The sequence below is a fragment of the Macrotis lagotis genome, chromosome 1 (genome assembly GCF_037893015.1).
Source record: "Macrotis lagotis isolate mMagLag1 chromosome 1, bilby.v1.9.chrom.fasta, whole genome shotgun sequence".
NCBI lineage: Eukaryota > Metazoa > Chordata > Mammalia > Peramelemorphia > Peramelidae > Macrotis > Macrotis lagotis.
This window is the reverse complement of record NC_133658.1, coordinates 545,331,665-545,353,601: the sequence shown is the minus strand read 5'-3', so window position 1 is coordinate 545,353,601 and position 21,937 is coordinate 545,331,665. Positions and strand designations below refer to the sequence as shown.

At 36.3% G+C, this 21,937-nt stretch overlaps 1 protein-coding gene across 1 annotated transcript in view; it reads right to left on the bottom strand.

The window, feature by feature from the left end:
• The window catches only part of CMSS1 (cms1 ribosomal small subunit homolog), a 431,391-nt gene that overhangs the window by 25,789 nt on the left and 383,665 nt on the right, over positions 1 to 21,937 (bottom strand). The window contains exons 3-4 of the mRNA XM_074214320.1: positions 7,671 to 7,739; positions 2,131 to 2,260 (exon numbers count right to left, since the gene is read on the bottom strand). Of these exons, the coding sequence (XP_074070421.1) occupies positions 2,131 to 2,260; positions 7,671 to 7,739 (199 nt within the window). The remainder of the gene's footprint in view (positions 1 to 2,130; positions 2,261 to 7,670; positions 7,740 to 21,937) is intronic.

Genomic DNA, 21,937 nt, shown 5'->3' with positions numbered 1-21,937 from the left:
AGCACTTTTCAAACCTTAAAACACTATTAATTAATCAATCAATCAACAAATATTTATTAGCACCTACTATGTGCTGAGCTGTGAGAATATATAAAAAGAGGCTAAAGATAGGCCCTGTCCTCAGAAAGCTTACAGTTGAATGGGAGAGAATAAATACATAAAAGCAAAACAAATCCTGCTTTCAAAAAGTTTACATCTCATGGGAGTGGGGAAGAAGGAGATATTTAAAAAAATTAAGTAGAAAATATATATAAATACAAAGCACCTGGGTGGGAAGCAATATGGAAAGTAAGCCTCTTGTAGGAGGTAGAACTGGATATGTGAACAAATATATAAAAGCAAACTGTAAACAGGATAAACAGGAAATGATGTTTGCCCTTCATTCTTGAAGACAATCATGATATCAGGGAGATGGTGCCTTGACAAGCACATGAACTGGATTTGAGTTGGGGTGGGGGGAAGCTATGCTAAGACACCAGCCTCATTTCTCCTCCAGGGCCATCTGGATCCAGTGGCCAGATATGAATCAGGACAACTGGAGATGGTCCTAGATAGGAGGCAATCAGTGTTAAGTGACTTGCCCAAAGTCATACAGCTAGTTAGTGTCAGTTGTTTGAGGCCAAATTAGAACTCTGATCCTCCTGACTCCAAGGCCAGTGTTCTATCCACTGTGCCACCTACCTGGCCCAAACAGGAAATAATTAACAAAGAGAATGCATTAGTGTTAAGAAGGCTTGGGAAGGCTTCCTGTAGAAAATAAGATTTTAGTTGGGACTTAAAGAAGGTGGGGGTAAGGAGTGATTTGTAATTGGAGGGGAGGAGGAAGAGCATTCCAGGCATGGGGATCATTGTTGTTCTTCAGTTGTTTTGAGTCACGCCTGACTCTTCATGACCCTATTTGGGATTTTTTTTGGCAGAGATATTAAAATGTTCTGCCAGGCCTGGGTTACAGCCAAAGAAAATGTTTATGTAAATGTTAGTTATTATTATTATTGTTATGACTACCATCATCACCAAAAAGTGATCCCTTTACTTATTTTATATAAGCCACGAGATGATTTTTATGAATGTAGTCTGTCCATAAACAATGTTTATGACTAGGTCTGATTGCTTGCCATTTCAGTTCAGTAAAATCACCTTATATTCAGTTCAATCCAACCCAACACAAATTAATTTCTATATGTAATGCACTGTGTCAAGTCATTAGACTGCAAGCTCCTTGAGGCAGAGCCGGTCTTTTGGCTCTTTTTGTATCTTCAGCAATTAGCACACTGTCTAGCCCCAGTAGGTGATTCACAAATGTTTATCACTTCATTGACTGACTAGAGACACAACACACAAAAGAAAGAAGAGTCCTGGGATCATCACTTTAGGCTATTTAATATTTTAAGGACCTCATACTTTATGGAGGGGAATACAACATAGAATCAAATAAGCTAATATAAAGAAGGAAAAGAGAGCACAGATAACCAGAGGAATCAGGAATGTCAGTTAAAAACCTGCAGAGAACTCTCTAGACCAAAGATGTCAAACTTCAACATTCTCTAGGGCCATGGGAACCAGACAAAGTTGTAACTGTGAAATATTTAACAAAATAAATAAAAATACAATAGGATGCAGATAATGTTAACCCACTGGTTTTTTTTCTGCTTATAGTATCAATCAAATCCTAATTAATTAGAATAATGATTCCTGTGAAGTGGCCTATGCATTTCAATTCACACTATTAGTAGTCGTAATTATGTTGAACATGGTAATTGGTTCCAAACCAATGGAAATATGCAGTGCAAAGTTGAAGAATGTGCTCACTTCACAGATTGAGTCATTTGCATTAATCAGAACCTAGCAGTAGCATTTCTGTTATTTTTCCTTTGAAAATGAAGGTAGAAACTTGAAAAATAAGGAAGAAATTACCTATCTTTGGAAGAAAAAAAAGAAAGACAAACTACAATTTGGTTTTCAGACAAAGTGTTTCTTCTGGGGGCATTAAAATAAAATTCCAAAAAACCCAAAACAAAACGCATCACCTAGTTCCTAAAGGTTTGTAAATAATGCGAAATAAGCAGGTACACAGGAAAGGAAAAATTGTGTTCCCCAAATACCAGAAAGTCAAATATCCCTTTAATCTACCTGGCAGTTTCAATTCTTCTAATTCAATCAAGGAACGCTTGAGGCTCAACTGATCCATCACCAGCTTCTGCAGGTCTTCTGGAACTCCTGGCTTTGGTTCTGATTTTGCAAGAACATCAGAAATTTTCTTCTAACGTTTGGAAAGAAAGGAGGAGGGTAAAAGTTAAGAATATTTGACCTTTGGTGTGTTGATTTTTAATAATTTTAACTGTCCAGCGAGAGGAATGAATGACACCAGTGAGAAATCAAATTTGAATGGGAATCCAAATAAACACATTTTAAAAAAATAACATTTTTCCTTTTATAACTAAATATTTCAAAGAATGAAGGCACTGATCCCCAAGGCCTTATTTGGCTCTGAGCTCTCTGTCTCCTGTGAGAACCTAGATTCTTATGACTAAACATGACTCTATTTTTGTTTAGATAGAGATAGATAATGTTACTTGGCAATGAAGCTATCATAAAAATCCTCAGTGCTCTTGGTTCTACTTTTTTTATGCCGCTATGGTTATAAAATTATTTCCTGGAAGAGTTGCTCTAAAAGAATTCTTGTATTGACTTGGGAAGTCCCGTGTCCCCAGTTGGTTTTTTCTGGGTACAGAATAAAAACTTAGAAAATTGATAGTGCTTAACCAAAATCTGGGGAGACAGCACACTAATTGTTCAACAGAATGAAAAGAAGCATAAGAAACCTGCAAAGAATAGCAAGGATAGGAAACTTATATCCTCTTTCATCTGTTCTGACATACAATGCTTCTCTTTTCTCATTCCTTTTTAATTATTTTATCAAGGACCAATCAGATGGGGTCATTTTTACTGCTTCCTATTATTCTTTCCAAATTATTCTCATTTTCTTGTTCCAGCCTCAAATGGTCAGGATCATTGCCAAAAGTATCAAATGTTAAAAAAACTGTGTCATCAGGGGTTACATTTCGAGTTGACCTCAGTTGGAATTATCTAACTTACAGCCCTGACTTTGAACACTCAAGGGTTTGCCTTTTCAGGTTATTGGTATATGAACTACTTGAAAAAAAGACTAGAACTCAATTCTTTCTAGGATGTGTTAAATCTCAATTAGATTGATAGATCATTTTGTCTTACAATCTGGGCCCCTTGTGAGGAAACAAACAAATGCACTTTAAACAGTTTTTAAAAGCCCACTGTTAAGTAATCAGTTTGAGTCCATCTTCCCATCAGGCCCAAATCCTTTTTCACCTGAATGACTTCAGCTGAGAGATCCTTTTATTTTCTGTTTTTTGGCAGGTAGAAAACTGTTGCTATTTTTTTTTTAAATGGGAAGGTTGATGTTCTCCAATGTATTTATTTCCTTTTTTGAGATAATTTTTTTCAATTACTTGCAAAGATATTTTCCAACATTCAGTTTTTAGTAAGTTTTTGAGTTCCACATTTTTCTACCTCCCTCCCCCTCCCTTTGATTGTGCATAATCTGACATGTTATACATGTACAGTCATGTTTAACAAATTTTCATATTAGTCACATTGTGAAAGAAGCATCAGAACTAAAGGGAAAAAAAAAGAAAAAACATTAAAAAAAAACTCATAACTGGTCTTCATTCAAACTTCATAGTTTTTTCTCTCCCCCCTTTGGATGTGAATGGCATTTTCAGTCACAAGTCTTTTAGAATTGTCCTTGGTCACTGAAGCTAGAGAGGAGCTAAGTCCAACACAGTGCTGCTATTAAAGTGTCCAATATTCTCTTGGTTCGGCTCACTTCACTCAGCCTCAGTTTCTATACACCACTGTATTTCTATGTGAGGAGGAATTTATGTGGGCATCAAGTCTTTCAAATATAAATTCTTTGTTTGTCATTTAAAGGCCTTCATAACCTGACTCCCTTCTATCTCTCCAGTCTCCAGAACTACATTGGGGTTTTAAATGTATCATATGTATGAGATTGAATTCTTGGAGGATCTGGTAAAGAGTTTTGGAAGTCAAAAGTGTAAAGATAGTGGGATATTCATTTTGCTTTTGTTCTGAGGGGAATGATATGTTTAAATAAGAATCTTATATTCAGTGTAAATTAATAATGTATGTTTAATTTTAAAGAAGTCAAGAAAATGGACTTTCTCATGGTAACTGCAGATGGCTGATGAGGAGGGCTCTGACAGGTGACTGAAACAAATATCAATTGTGTGGTCCCACTGTAAGGTAACTTATTGATGAATAAAATGTATTTATCAGTTTTGTGATATTCTTTTTTAACTGCAAAGAAATTATAATTACAATATTTGGTTATCTCTTGTGAACATATAAGCTATTTGAATACTGTAATGTTAAAGCCTGGAATTAACATGTAATTACTTTGATGGGTAAGGAAAATATCACAAATTATGAGCCCTTCTGGGATAAATCTGTGGATTCATGCATAACATAATGATGGAAATATTATTTTGTAAAATTTATAATTCATGTGTTAATTGACTTGAATACCTGTTTGTTTTTACTATTGTTTTATTGTATTAGAATCAATAACACACGTTGGAAATTTAAGGTCACCTAAGATGTTCTAATGGTTTTAAAGAATTCTGAAAGTAATAATTTGTATGAGAAGATAACTAGTAGTTAAACAAATTTATGTATAGAAGTTTCTAGGTATATATATATATACATATGTATATATGTATATATATATATATATATACACTGGGACTAAACTGTGGTTTTTTACTTTGAGGGGGAAAAGCACTTATATAAATGAGGAAGATAAAATAATGATGATATTTTGAGATTTCTCTGTGGCAATCTCTAGTTAATTGTTATGTGAGAAGTCTGGAGATGATGGACAATCTCCTAGCCAAAAGGAGATGTTTATTTTATACATGGCTAATAACTAAATGTACACACTGCAAAAAGTTGCTTTTATAAAAATGTTCTAAATGTAAATTAGGGTTATTCCATTTTTATATCTCAAAATTTGCTTATTATATTTCATTTACAGCACTGTCTTAGGTATATGAGCAACAACTGAATTATAATTTTTCCCTGGATCTCTTATAGTAAATTGTAATTGGCACACTCTTAATTCTCCTTAGTGCTCAAGCCACCTGAAGCTCTGGTTATAGGTAATTGCTATAGTACAATGAATTGATAATTGATCTAACATCAGATATGTTAGAACAGAAAAACAATATATGCCAATGAAGCCATTAACTCTATGGGATTTGATGTTATATACTGCAGATGGAGTGAGTGGCCTTTGAAAGAATGACCCTAGGCTCAACTGGGGTAGGATTCTCTCTAAGGAATCTCTCACCTGGCAGACCTGGAGCTTGGCTCACTGAAAAGGATTGTCTGTATGACTTCTGCCTGTAAAGGACATCTAATTCGTAAGGGAACATGTCCTCATGTTCCTCTCTACTCTGTAATAGCAAATTGCCATGATTATTCCAGTTGCATTAATAATTAAGTCTGAGAGTGAGTCATTGCAACTCTACCTTCTAAATTTTAAATAATTGACAACTATTTTGTCTTGGCCTTTTAACATAGCATGTGACCTTTTTATCACAAGTTCCCTTAAGGAAAAGAAATATCAGTATGGCTGCTTATATCAGGATAATGACTTTTGGTCTAATTTTTAAACTGTTTTAAAGAAGAAATCCATTCTTCAACTACAAATTTTATTCATTCTAAACATGGCCAAAGCAAAATAGAAAATTTTGTGGCAAATTACCTTTTGGACACATGCAGTTTTAAAATGCTTATTCAGTACATTCGTTTATACTATTTTTGAGCTTTTGGTTACAACTTAATGTGGCATCCATTAAAGAATCTGAGTTATATTGGAACCCATGTTCTTATAAAAGGTATTTTGATACTGGCTTAGGATCATATAATGTAATTCTTGCTCTTTATATACTTTCTAGTTTTTTCCTAATTATTGGACCTCTGTTAAACAGCTTTCTCTGTTAAAATATCTCTTTCTGGTATCTGCTTGTTCAATTTTTTTTCCCCTTGAATTTCATTTCTTTAACTGTATGTCTCCAAGACCAGACTCTGCAGGATGCCAGTCAACTTGCCAGACAATCATCCTTTGGACCCTGTCTTAATGAAGTTCTTGCTGTAGTGCATTCATCTCCAGATGGACTCTGAAAGACCAAGAAGAATCTGGGTTCTGAATAATTTTGAGGGAGAAAATGATGTAGAATTGTGAATTAGCAGAAACACAATCTGTTAAATGGATGGAGTTTCTTGCTCTTGAGATTCTGCCTCCCTTGGACACTATTGATTGTATCTTGTCCCTATTTTCCCTTTCTACTTGACTTTGGCCTGGATGCTGGTGGGCAGGAAATGATGTGTTAAAATTGGACATTGAGACAGGACCAGTGTGTAGTTTGCCATTGGGGGTTACCTGACTCCAAGGTGAAGGACCACTCCCAAGCACCAACCTCTGTCCAGCCTACCATAGAGGGGTATTTAATAGGAGGCACCACCCCTTAGAGTCTCTTGCTTCTTCCAGCCTCCCATCCAGAAGGAAGAGGCTTTCTCTGGCTCTTCCTTAATCTACATGGTGCTCTATAGGCCTGACCATGTGGCCAGGTTAAGCCAAGCCTCATGGCTGCCTGCCCTTTTCTCTCTTTCTCTCTTTCTCCCCCTCTTGCTCTCCCTCTCCCTCTCCCTCTCTCCCTCTCTCTCTCTTCTTTTCCAGATTTCAGCTGAGCCTGCCAGCTGGCCTGCCAAGATTAATTAGCAATCCACATGGTTTTCCCTTAAACTCTTCTTAATTTTCCTATTACTTCTTTTGTGTTGTTACTTCTTTTGATAAATCTCTCTTTTCTTCCTCACCTGCATTCCTGGGTCTCAGAGTGATTCCTCACTGTGGATGATTGAACTCAATTGGAAACACATCCACTGCATCACTGAGGTGCCCCTATTTTCACTGGCTCTCTTTCCTCTACCTTCTGATGTTCCTGATTTCCTTTAGGTCCCAGATAAACACCCACCTTCTAAGAGAAATCTTTCCTAATATCTTCCTTGATAGTAGATGCTTTCCCTATGTTGATTATTTTCATTTATTCTGTATAGTGCTTGTTCATTCATAGTTAATTGCTTATTGTGAATTCCCTGGAGATAGGGGCTGTCTTTTGTCCTTTCCTTAGCACAATGTGTGGTAAACAGTAGGCACTGAAGAAATGGTTGCTGGCTTGACTTTGATTTCTAAACATTCAGACTGACAAGTACTAAATAGGTTTTCAGCTGTGATAAGAGGAAGACTGAGGGTCTCACTACAGAGACTCCTTGGCCAAGGTGAGTTCAGGCTATTTTCAGGTTTCCACAGGCTTAAAGGAAACTGTTTTGAGGTGTAACTACACTAAGTATTGGAAAGGTCATCGAGGAAAGAGGGATCTTGTTTTTTGGAAACTAGAAAACTTTGGAAAATTGACTTGTATACCTATTTAGCCACATTCTCTCCATAGCTGAGGGATGGATACCAGGTGACCTTTGGAGACCCCTCATCCAAGGACTGACCAGCTCTTAAGTAGACAGACAATATTAACTGGTTAGTTAAGTGTAAGCGGTACCTTTCTTCTCCTCTTGGTCTTGGGGGCCTCTTCCTTTTCTTTTGCTGGCAACAGGAAACATTCTTTGGGCTGTAAAGCAAAGTAGGTAAAGGGGTCTCAGTTTTGAGTGAAAGTTTGGAAAATAATAATGTTTCTTGAGTATCTTTTATCATAAGCCCTTCAAGGTGTTGATGAAGAGGAAATACCAGGCAGAGAACAAATACTTTAATTTGTGCCTATCTATGCTGACCTTGTATATCCTGAGAAAAATTGTGCTAAAGGAAAAACTGTTTTTCAACATCCCTGAGAAAAGTTTGCCTCCATCCCTCAGAAAGTTCACTTCCCTTTAGCAAGTCGTCGGTTGATGAAAACTATCTTGGGTATCCAAATCTTATAAATAGATAGGACACCTGGTCCACGTACAAGGACAGGGAGGAAGAGGCCAGAGGACAACAAAGATTATCAAGAAAACAGATTGCTACCCAAAAGAAGCTAATTATCCTTGAGTATTGTGACATAATCCATTAAAACTATACCCATGCAGACTCCATACTTTTTAACATGAACACCAAGCCCTGTTTCCCCCTCCTTATTTAAGTCATGGCATATCAGCCCGCATACAATAACCTTGAAGTTGTGTAATAAAACTTCTATGTCCCTCATATTTCTGAGTTTTGAATCTCTTTCAAGAATTCATTCACTGCTTGATCCCTAACTTCATCAGTGTCATGGTAGAACTCTAAAATGGAGAGAATATTTACATAGTAAAAATGTCCTAGAATGCAGAAGTTAGGTGGGAGAAAAAAAACAAGCAATTATAGCTTAGAATGGAATGGGATGAATTTATCCATAAAATGAAAATGGATAGCCTATTAAAAATCTGAATTCAACAATACGTTGCTTTCATGAAATGCCATTAAATTTGAGAGATACACACAAAGATAAAATAAAGATAAGGAGTAGAATTTATCATGTAAAAAAAAGCAGGAATAAGTAATCATTATCCCAGACAAAGGTAAAGCTAAAATAGATTTAATCAAAAGAGAAAAATAGGGAAACTACACTGTGTAACAGCAATATTATCTAATATTGTTTTAATCCATTTAAATTAACTAGACATTAAAAAATATGAGAGTTTACCTGCTAAAACTGACATAGGAACTATACGAACATAAACATAAAACACTTTTTAAACAAAGCCAGATCTAAATAATTGAAGTAATATTTATTGTTCATATATGGGTAAAGCTAGTATAATTTAAAAATAACAATTTTACCTAATTATATATTTATAATACCATCTTAATGAAATTATTAATAAATTCTCATACTAAGTTAGAAAAAAAAAAGTTCATTTGGAAGAATAAAAGGTAGATACTTCAGAGAAACCAGGGGAAAAAGATATAAAGGAAGAAAATTCAGTAGTATCAGATCTTTGAGAGCATTATGTAAGTGTAAAATAGATAATTTGGATTATCTGAGATTAAAATTTTCTTTTATAATGAAACCTATGCAGTCAAGAATAGAAGGACTGCAGAAAACTGGGGGAAAACGTTTTAATAGCCAGTCTCTCAGATGGGGTGTGATTAGACTGGAATGTTGCTGTGGTGTAGGAAATGATGATACAGTTGATTTAGAAAAACTTGAAAAGACTTAGACTTTTGAAGGAAGACACTCTCTATCTTCAGAGAAACAGATGACAAGTGGAAATAAGCATAATAGAATCTTACATATACGTACTACTTATTCATATAGATAGATAGATAGATATTGGGCTTAATTGTAGCCTTCTTTAGAGTGAAGAGGAAAAAATAAAACAAAAAGTATACAACAAAGAATAAAAAAGCCTATAAAGAAACAAAAAAAAAGCTGTGTAATGTGTAGTATTTATTATATAGGTTTTCTTGAAATGGAAATTTATTATTTTATATGAATCCTCTCATTCTGTTGTATACATGGCATTTTTTTCTTTTCTCATTTTCTATTAAGTTTAAAATAAGAGGAAAAAAAGAAACTGAGATTTAGGGGCAAAAAAAGAAGTTAGGTAGAAGGAATTTGGGGAAAAAAAATCAGACAATCCTTTAGGGCTAGAAGAGTGATGGGCACTTGAAAATTTCCAAGGGGGCAATTAGGTGATGCAGAGCAAAAAAAATATATGGCCTGGAATCAGGAGTCATCTTCCTGAGTTCAAATCTGATCTCATTTACTTATAGGTTGTGTGACCCTGGGCAAGTCACTTAAACCTGTTCATCTCAGTTTCTTTCATTTGTAAAATGACCTGGAGAAGGAAAGGGCAAACTACAGCAGTACCTCTGCCAAGAAAATCTCAAATGAGGTCATGATGAGTCAGACAAAACTGAATAATAAAATTTTGCAACAACATTTTATATACATTACTTATAAGAGCCATGTGAAAAAGTACAGACAGTATATTAAATGCATCTTACAAATAAGAGATCAATAACTCAAAATGCCAGAAGCAGGATTTCAACCCACATCTTCCTCAATTCAAGTCCCTTGTAAATCCCTATACCATGCAGCCCACCCTCTTTTTGCTATAGAGTCAGAGAAACTGAAAACTAACATTCCTAAAGCATAAGTCTGATCCTGTTACCATCCTACTCAAGAAGCTCTAATACTTCTTACTTGCCTCTAGAATAAAATACAAACACCTTTGGCTTTATGAATTAGTTCTAGCTGGCCCTGGCTTATATATATGAATCTTCCTTATCTTCATCTCTTCAATCCCTAACTTACTTCAAGGCTTGCCTCAAGAATCACCTCCTGCAAAAAGGTCTATCCTAATCTCCCAGTTGTTGGATTCCTCCCTCCTTCCCTTCTTTCATTCCCTCCTTCCCCTCCCTCCCTCCCTCCCTCCTTCCTTCCTTCCTTCCTTCCTCCTTTCTTTCTTTGTTTCGTTCTGTATCACATTACCCTAAACAGGGCCTAGCACTTGGTACACTTGAAAAATGCTTCTTGGATGAATGAATAAAGAATAAATGCTATCTGCAGGATCCAATAGAAAGATTAAAGGATAATGGATTTAATATTGTAAGGAATAACAAGAGCAATAATGAAAACAGCCAACATTCACATAGCACTTTAAGCTTTTTGAATCATTTTCATTCATTTATTTCATTAATGTTATTATCATATTTATCTTACAGATAAAGGAACCAGAAGTTGATAGTTAAAATGACATGCCTACAATCACACAGCTAATAAGTATCTGAGGCAAGATTCAAACTCCTCCAGAGACTAGGTTCAGCTCTGTATTCATGATGCCATATAGCCCATCTAGGACAACCTCAGAATTTTAAAGGTAAGGAAACTGTGTTAAAAGAAATGAAACAATTTACCTAAGATTGCATAGTAAGGAACAAGGAGTCAGGGTTTGAAGCTAAGTTTTCCAACTTAAAATCCAAAATGTTGGAAATAGATCAATCAATTAATTAAATATTAATTAAGCACCAGGTAGATAGTTAAGACAGAAAATAATAGCTTAATACTAATAAATCCGGAAGCATCAAGTCTTTTTGACAAAGAGCTGCATGGAAAATGAAAGAAGTTGGGTAGAGATCAAGATCAGGCCACATTTTATCTAGTTGTTTTAGGCATGTTTGACTTTTTGTGATCTCATTTGGGGTTTTCTTGACAAAGATACTGAGTGGTTTGTCATTTCCTGCTCCAGCTCATTTTACAGATGAGAAGCTGAGGGGAACAGGGTTAAGTGACTTGCTCAGGGTCACAGCTATTATGGATCTGAGATCAGATGTGAATTCATGAAGATGAGACTTCCTGACTCCAGGCCAGGCACTTTCTCCCCATTGCCACTTACCTACCATCAGATCAATATAAAATACAATACAAAAGGTCATTCCATAAAAAAGTTAGAAGACAACAAAATCGGAACGTTTAATATCTAAAGCTAAGGGAAGAATTCTTCCCTAAACAAGTGGGTCAAGGAGACTAAGAAAGAAAAAACACAGCCTTCAATACATAAAATTAAAATGCTTTGCTTGGAATAAAACTGAATTAGAAGGAAATTTGAAGAGCAGGAAAAACATCTCTAACAGCAATGATACAAGGTTAGGCTGAAACATGCAGAGAACCGACAAAAATATAATAAGAGCCATTTTGAAAGAGGTAAGTGGTCAAAGATCTAAGAAGAGTTTTTTGGAAAAAAAATTTGCAGACTATTAAAACTTTTATTATTTTATTAACTATTACAACCACACTTATAGTAATCAAATCACTTACAATCCAATAATAATAATAATAATGATAATAATGAATTATACAAATTAAAACAAGCCTGAAGAGTTCTCCTTATTCTATCTCAAGTGGCAAAGAAGGAAAAAAAGGGAACAATCAGTGCTAGAGAGGCTGTGCAAAGAGGCACACCACTGTACAGCTGGTATAACCACTCGACTTCAATTTGGAATAATGCAAGAAAGATGATTAAATTTCAAACAGATTCAAAGTAAAGGAAGTCAAGATAAATGCAAAGTTCTAGTAAAGAGCATCACTACTTTTGGTAGCAAATAACCACTTCAGAAAGTGTAACTCTGATGGACTGGCCATATTGTTGCAATACCAAATATATAATTGCCTAAAAGATTTTTTTTTTTAGGTTTTTGCAAGGCAAACGGGGTTAAGTGGCTTGCCCAAGGCCACACAGCTAGGTAATTATTAAGCGTCTGAGGCCAGATTTGAACCCAGGTACTCTTGACTCCAGGGCTGGTGCTTTATCCACTATGCCACCTAGCCGCCCCTCTAAAAGGTTTTTTTCACAATGAATTCACACAAAGCCTGTGTTGACCTGGAGGTCAAAAGAAGCATTACTAGAATACTTTCAAGGTCTCTCTGAAAACTTTAGAATCAATTGTAAGACATGCAGGACATTGACATAGGATTATCTGACATGATGTGCCTACATCAAAGAAAGCTCTGTGCTCTATAAGCAAAGCAGAACTTCAGTAACTCAAAAGAAATGTGAGATGTACACATTTAGAGATACCTTTATTCTAAATGTTCAAATGGACTATTTGTGACTGATGTGGTAAAGTCTTCTGAGCTCATATTGGTCAGATACACTGTCCATTGCTGTTGAGATAATGGTATCATTTTGGTTCTTTTTGACTATTATAAAGGACAATGCTCAATCAACCGGCAAATAACTGAAAACAATTATTTGTAAGAGGATGTAAAAATGGTGTTATATGAATATATATGAATATAATGGAATTATGACTTCAGAGAAAAGTGGGAAGATGTGCAAAAATTAATAAAGAATAAAACATAAAATGATGACAAACAATGAGTGGAATGGAAATAGCAATGAAGGTCCTGGTAAAGAAATGAAATATATCTCCTTCCTCACAATATATGTAACGTCAAATGAGGTATGTTTATCAGATGCTTTTGCTTGTTTTCTTTGTAATAAGGGAGGGTTCACCCTGGGGAAGAAGACTGAGAAAAGATTATTATATAAATGCAAAAAATATTTTAAAAAATTTAAAAAATCCAGTGCTGAAATCTTTGGGTAAAGCTTAAAGGTTAAAAAAATATATTGTAAAGACCTCAGTCATGTCCACATAACTTCCATATAAAATGGATGTGATGGCAAGATTTGTTGTCTTGTTACCACAATTCTATGAATGGTGAGATTGTTATTTTTGACTGATTATCCAATTGCATAATCCCAAATAAATAGGATTGTTTAGCAGATTATTATTTTACAATTTTCTAAGCTTCTCCTTATTTAGTCTGGAAAATCATAGATGGATTGTAGTTCTACTTAGCTGTGTCAAAATTTTAAGTGGGTTAGTACATCATTACACTGGAACAACATTAGGACAACAATTCTCGTGCTAATATTTCTACAAAGCTATCATTAATTCTACCATCCTTACTCCACCCAAACAGCCTGTTGGTTTGACCCCTAAGTGCCTTGCACAATTCAGTTTTATTTTTATACTATTTTTTTTAATAAATGTAGAAAAACAGGATATTTGGACTAAGACCTTGATTTATGAAATAGAATGCCTCAAATTCTTTATTTATTAATCATAAGCAGAATATAAAATACTTCCTGTGTTGGACTTTTTTAACTTAACATTTTAAAACATACTGCCAAGATCTAAAATGTAAAATAAAAATATTCCAAGTTTCCTCTTTCAGTTTCCATTCCAACTGGGAATTCTTGTTACCAATGGGAGAATGGATAACCAGCATAAATCTTGCCTCACCATCTCCTTTTAAAATGATTACAGACAAGCCTTTTCATTATAGTCCTGCAGACAATCTGCAAATTCAATGAGCTATTTAAGGATGAACATGGGCCCATGCCAGGGCAGACATAGTTCCATATGATCCCTCCTGTGTAATTATCAAGGCCACAGTTAAACAGTTTTGGGGCTCTGTTTCAGCTAGAAGAGAAGTAGATTTTAAATATTCAAGAATCAAGCAATGTGAAGATCCTGGGGCCTTCTCTATCAATTTAGAAACATGCCAATAGCAAAAATACATCAGAAATGAAGAAATAGTGTTAGATCTCTCTTGTTTAAAAATTCTTTATCTAAGGCTTATTGTTGCTTAGTTGTTTCAGTTGTGTCTGATTCTTCAGGACTCTCTTTGGGCTATTCTTGGCAAAGATACTTTAGCATTTTGATTTCTTCTCCAGATCATTGAGGCAAAGTGGGTCAAGTGACTTGCCTAGAGTCATTTAGCTAGTATCTGAGGGTAGATTGGAATTTTTGAAGATAAGTCTTCCTACCTCCAGGCCCAGCATGCAATCCACAGTGTCATCTAGTTGCCTCATTATTCAAAGTTGAATATTGCCTTTTAAGAGAGCTATCCTTGGGATGTTGATATTTAATGAATTAGAAGTTGAGCTAGGGTTACTAATACATCTCAAAAACCACTAGAGAGGTCATAGGATATCAAAGCTTTTGATGATTATGGCAATAAAGGGGAAAGGATGATTGTATGCTTTTAAGTTTAAAAGACAGATGAATCTAAATATTATCTTGCTAACCAAGTATCTGGGAGTGAACTCAGTTTCAGGAACCCATTCCATCTAATTCATAAGAAAAAAGGTAAGACTGTATCAATCATTTGGACAAAAATGTCTTATTACACCAAGAAATATGTGGCATTAGATTTATGGAAAATTTCAAATGATCACATGGTTATTATTCCCTCCAAAATAGGGAAGAACTTGTTTACTGACCTCATTAAAGCACGGTACCATTAATGGATATAACTTTGTGGAGCCAAAGCCAAATGGGCCAGTCAACTTTCTAAAGAGCCAGATTCATTTTTATGAATATAGATTTGATATGGATTTTTAAGGTGTATTGTCATCTATAATGGGGACAGGATGAGACTGAGGGACTTCAATATGAGCATCTGTGGAAAAGAACACAAGGGTCTTATCTTTAAATAGAAAGAGGGCATTTCTGGCACTTTGAAGCATAACAACAAAACCAGAAAACCCTTCAATAGAATGTGGAAAGAATTCAAAAGAGGAAGGTGTAGATTAATTTTTTAAAATGGTGTCAAAAGTTTGAATGTACTAGAATTTCCTTTTTTAGCCTACTTTTGAATCTGGTCATAGTCTATTCAATAAATCAACAAATAATTCCACAGGTTCCTTAGTTAGATCCCATCTTTGTGAAACTGAGATTTTCCAGTTTTGTGATGAATAGCTAGTAAAGCTTTAAATGACTGTAAATCTTTTTTGAAAAAAATATGCTATAAATATACTGCTTCCACTGATCTCATGGGATGTAAAGTCTCTCAGAGACTTATGGAAAAAGGTCAAATGTCTACTACCTGTGAAGAGGAGGACTAGGTTCATTGTGTTTTTATAGCAGCTAGAGGGAACGACTGATTGGGAGGAGAGAGGGAAGAAAGGAAGAAAGAGAAGAACAAGAGGAGGAGGAGAAGAAGAAAGAAAAAATAAAGAAGAAAAGGAGAAGAAGGAGGAGGAAAAGAGAGAAGAAGAAAGGAAGAAAAGAAGAAAAAGGAGGAGGAAGAGAAGAAGAAGGAAATGATGGGGAAGAAGGGAAAGAAGGAGGAGAAAAAAGAAAGGAAAGGAAAATTGTAGCAACATTTAGAGCAAGATGAAGAAAGAAAGAAAGGTGGAATATAATTTTAACTGAAGGGTGAGCAGGATGATAATGAACAATTAGTAGTTTAGACTTGAAACAAATACTGATTAAGCTACAATAACGTACCAGGCAAGTACAACTAGGTGTTGTGGTGGATAGACTGCTGGGCCTCAAGTTAGACCCAAGTTCAAATCTGACCTCAGACTCTTGCCAGCTGGGTGACCCTGGGAAAAATCACTTAACCCGTTTGCCTCAGTTTCTTCATCTGTAAAATGACTTGGAGAAGGAAATGGCAAATCATTCCAGGATTTTTGCCAAGAAAATCCTACGTAGGATCAGGAAGAGTTGGACAAGACCGTGAAATGATTGAACAATAAAATGGGCAAGGAAATGTGCTAAATGCTTTATAAAAATCATCTCATTTGATCCTTACTTAAGAGCTCTGGGAAGTAGGCAGGCTACAGATATGGCAAAATTCATGCTAAGGTAAGGAGAAGTAAGTAAAGAGAATTTTGAGGAAAGAATGAAGAAAAAAAGATGTCAGTGTTCTTGCTTTCTTGTGGTATCTTAATTGTTTTCAAGACAAACACACACACACACACACACACACACACGCATACGATAGTGAGGAAAAAGAAATCCTACATACCCCTGAGGGGAAAATAACAGTTCACAGCACTATTCAAAATCTATGAACATCACAGATAAGAGTCCAAGAGGAATTCATTAAAATCCCACAGAAGGGATTATATTCTGGGAACTTTCACTGTGAACTCACAAGGGATGACTCTGAAAGACATTCCTGAAGTGACTGATGCCAGGGATGAAAGAATATGATGTCATCTCTAGGAGTAGGACAGCGTATAATTTATTTTGGAAGAAACATATGGAGAGAAAAAAAAATGAGAAATGTTGGCAAGTCTCTGGAATAAAGCAGGCCAAGAATAAGGACCGTTTCCATATAATTTAGACACGAACTGGTTGCTAGAGATGATGTAGGTGTACAGTTAAGGAGAGTCTGTAATATTCTAATTCAGCTGATGGGGTAATAGGTAATGGAGTGTGAGATACAGTGAGGTATGCCTGTGGCAAAGACAGATTAGAATAAGCCTTCTCTTCAGAACACTGCTTTGGGAGCAAAACTAAAAATGTAACATATGATGATGATGATAGATCTATTAATGCCCTTAACCAGGGCTTTAATAGACCTTTAGTCATCATATGTTGTTTTATATTTACAAATGGGGCAGCTTATCTGACTGAAGAGAAAAACTTATCCTAGTGTAAAGAAAAGCTTAATTCAAGGCTTTAATACAACATATATATAAAACAATTAAACTATACTGTAGTTGTGGAATCAGTTTTTCAAATTTGATTCTTATAAGCTCACTGAGCAATCTTGTCAATAAAATTGAATAATATCAACAGATATTTATTAAATACCCCTTGTGTGTGGAAGACTATGCTCGGCACAGGGAATCATGGCAGAGTTCCTGGAGAATGTGCCATTTGCTCAGACACTTGACCTTGAACAAATTACTTAACACTACCTGCCTCAGTTTCCTCGTCTGTATAATGAGCTGAAGAAGGAAATGGCAAACCAACCCAAGGTCTTTGCCAAAAGGAGACACAAAAAGTCAGAAATGACAGAAATGAGTGAATAATAACATAATAACAAGAAGTTGAATAGAAGAATAGAGGGAAAAAAAAAGAGGGCAAAATATCAAGAAATAGGAAATAGTCCAAGTAACATAAAAAAGGAGAAGAATATGGAGTGTTTCTAGAGAGTGGAAGGAAGCCCAGTTTGCTTAAGACCTGAAATATGCAGAGGGGAATAACTCACAGTTAATCTGTAGCACTTTGTTATTTCATTTAATCCTCATTATAGCCCTAGGGGAAGTAGGTGCTATTTTATGTGTGTGTGTGTGTGTGTGTGTGTGTGTGTGTGTGTGTATAGGTATGTATCTTTATTTCATTTTACAGATGAGGAAACTGAGGCAGAGGTTAAGTCACTTGCCCTGAGTCACACTTCCAGGAATTGCTTAAGGTTGGCTTTGAATTCAGGTCTTTCTGACCCCAGGACTGTTATTCTATCCACTCTCCTAGCTGCCTATAACTTGAAATGAAGCTTCCCCCTTTCCCCGCTTTACTTAGGCTATTTCCTGTTCCTGGATTGTTAACCTTTTATCCTCTATTCCCCTAATGAATCTTTACCCTGAAACTATGTTGTTGCTGTTCAGCTGTGTCCAATTCTTCATGACCCTATAGAGTATAGCACACCAATACTATCCAAAGGACTTTCCTGGCAAAGATACTGGAATGCTTTGTTATTTCCTTCTCCAGTAAACTAAGGCAAACAGAGCTTAAGTGACTTGCTCAGGATCTCACAGCTAGCATACATCAAAACAGATTTGAATTCAAGTCTTTTAACTCTAGGCCCAGTATTCTATACAATGAGCCACCTTAGACTCTGATACTACAGTCCCACTCAAATGACTCATCCTCCAGGTTTTAGAAGGCTTTCATTTCCTTTTTTTTTTCAATTTTGCAGTTTGTTCACACCCCAGTATTGCCTCTCTATCATGTTTAGGAGATCCTCAACTTCAATTTTTTGGAAATAATAATATATTTCATGACATGGTGAAACAGTATCACCAGAAGAATAATGATGTTAAGAACATAAACCACATATTTTTTTTCAGGGAGAAGGTTGAAGTGATTAAAAGGATGTTGTAATTTTCCAAAGTTAAGCTGAATCCCATCTGCTCAGTTCTGGGTCCATTGCACTGTCCATCTGCATTGTCTGTCTCAGATATACGCATTAATGGACAGGCACTACAGGGCCTCCATTCAGTCTGGACTATAACTCATACTACAATGACAAGAAGCTTACAGAACACAATCATTTTAGAATTGAACAGACTGGCAGTACAGGGAATTCTTTAAAAATCACATGTTACCACCCAAGTTTGAGATAAAGGAAAATCATAAACAGATGTGACTGGCATTCAAACTGGGAACAGGAGGATTATAAAGGTGACAAAGGTCTCAAGAAGAGTAAAACAAGGTTGTCTGAGAAGTCCTACTTTATTATTGCCAACACATCATTGATAGAAAACAGTAAGGGAGAGAAAATGTGAACTTGGGACCAAACAGTAATAATAATGATAATAATAATAATAATGGGGACAAGGATGCTGAGCTGTTTTTTTAAACACTGGTGGTAGCATTGGTGATGTCCAAAAGAAAAAAGGGATGAAAAGTAGTTGGAGTAAAGGAGGAATAGAGGAAAATGAGACAAAAAAAATTTGAAGTAGATTTAGATATTAAATGCTATGTAGAGATTTTAGGGAGGAGGAGAAAGAAGCAGGAGTAGGGAAAGTGACAGAACCTAAATTGGGAAGTAGTTGGAAGAAAATGAGGCTACTAGAGGTATGAATTATAAGTCTTTGAAAGAGTCTATGATCTCAATATATAAAAATGGAGGAAAAAAAAGTTGGTCCAATAGGAGCCAGGGGTGGAATAAAGAAGATGTGAACCCTCCAATGGAGAGAGAAATAGAGGATTGTAGGAAGACACCCTGAACATGGAATGAGACAATGAGACAGTCTGTAGACACTCAATAAACATTTTTAAAAAGTTCATATTTTAATGGGGGGAGACAATATGGAAATATAATTATGTTGCCTAGAGAGGTGGCTCGTGCCTATGGTCCCTGCTCTTGGGGAGGTGAAGGTTGGAGCATCACTCAAATCTGGGAGTTCTGAGCTACAGAAGGGGTAAAGACAGTTGGAAGCCTATACCATATCTGGTACCAATATCATGAGTCTTCAGAGCTGGTGGTGAGTGGAGGGGAAGAGATAGGCTGCCTAAGGAGGGACAAACTGGTATGTGTCAGATACAGAGTAGGTCAACTGTGATGATCAACAGTGGGGTCCAGGATTATACATAGCTGTAGGTGAAAAATGGAGGATCAATCTCAAAAGTCACAACAAGACAATCACATCTCCTCTAACAATGTAATGCAAGATATATGCAGCATTAACAGAAGGTTATCTCAGAGGGTTGGGACTGGTGATGGGAATAACAATGGGTCTTGAAGGAAGCCAGAAAAGCTAAGATGTGAAGTTGAGAAAAGATAGAACATCCCGGTCTTCGGAACAGCTAGTGTAAATGCATAAAGTTATGTTTGAGCAGCAACAAGTTAGGCCACTGTGGCTGAACTGTACAAATGAGATATAAAGTATAAAGACCAGAATGGAAGAAGGAGCTACCTAGTGGCTTGAAATGCCAAAAAGAAGATAAGATTCAAAAGAATGGAATTTCTCATGAGGAAATTAATCAAATGTGACGGTTTAACAAACTAAAAGGAATCTGCAGTTAGGAAGTTGAGGAGCAAAAGTTGTGAATGCCAAGAGATCTGAGACTACTTACAAGTCCTAGTGCTGAAAGAAGTGGAGAATTATTTTTTTATTTTTTTAGGCTTTTGCAAGATAATGGGGTTAAGTGGCTTGTCCAAGGCCCCACAGCTAGGTAATTATTAAGTGTCTGAGACCAGATTTGAGCTCAGGTACTCCTGACTCCAGGGCCAGTGCTCTATTCACTAGTCACCCCTAGAGGTGGAGAATTTAGGTAAAACCAATTTTCTATTATTTAAGGGACTGCTCCAACATAGGAAAAGTCAAAGTTATCCTGAAATTTGAGAAAGGCTATTAGAAAATTAGTTGAAATTCAAAATGTTATCATTTGTTTGAGTTTTGGAGGAAGGGAATGGGGCTCTTACAGTGGCTCACTCCACTCTGTATCTGCTGCTCTGCCTAGTCTCAACTCCAAGGAACATGATGGCCCCCAGCCAGCTTAAGCTCATGCCTTAATCTCATCACTATGAGCCCTGATCACTTCCCTCAGCCTGCTCTCCAACCTGATTGGAGGACTGGAGGGTGGAGTACCAAATTTCTCCCAATGCCTTCCTTTATAGAGGGCAGAAATTAGCCTCTACTCACTCCATTTGGCCTTGTTTCAACTCCAAGGAACAAGACACTCTTGTGCTGGGTACCCCCTGGTTCACTCCTCTCCCCTTTCCTGCCTCTTGGTAAATCTATTACCTAACAAAACAGATGTCATTACTTTTATACAGCCAGAACTATTAGCAATTTTTTAAAAAGTTTCAAATTTAAATGTGGCCTTCAGCTATTTTCAATGATTTCTCCTAGTTCAAGTCTTCAAAGTTAAGAAGAACAAGTCTAATCTCTGATAGCTTGGAGACAGATTGTTATGCTTCTTGATCCCATTTCCCAGTCTTCTCTTCTACAGAACAAATATCCTCAGTTCCTGCAGTGATCCCCCATACGTCACTACTGTCTTCCATTTCCTTCAGGTCCTAGCTGACATCCTCAGGTTTGTTGACGCTTCTCCTAAAATGTGGAACCCAGACGTGAGTACAATGTCTGAGATGTGGTCTGATCCCAGCAGCCTGCCTTGGAACCACTGCCTTCCTTGAATCCAATACAGGGCAATCAGTGCAAGCCAAGATAGAAGCTGCTGAATGGAGCTTAGAGTACATTAAGACCTCTTGCTCTTTTACACACAAGTGATGGCTTAGTCTTGCTTCCCCCCTCATGTACTTACAAAGTTGATAATGTTCAAAGCATAGGATTTAATACTTAACATCCACGTGTTATCTCAACAAGTATCTCAACAAGGAGTGATGGATGGACCACTGGTCTCAGATTTAGGAAGATGTGGGTTCCTATTTCGCCCATGTGACTCTGGGCAAGCTATTTAAACCCTCAGAGTTTAAATAGTTCCAGACAACTCTTTAAGGGAAGAGGAAGGGAAGGGACTAAGTGATCAATATTATCTCATTTGATCCCCATTTTGCCATATAGGTACTCAATAAATGCTTACTAAATGACTGAAAAATCTGTCTGACACATTGGCTATATGACCTTGGGCAAATCATTTCAGGCCTCTAGGCTACTCTCTAAGTCTGTAACTTGTAGAGATGGTAGAGGGAGTTTCTTCACCAGAGAATAATACCCTAGATTGATGAAACCACGGACCCTGGAGTCAGGAGAAGCTGAGTTCAAATCCAGCTTCAAACACATAATAATTCCTTAGCTATGTTACCTTGGGCAAGTCACTTAACCCCATTGCCTTAAATAAATAAAA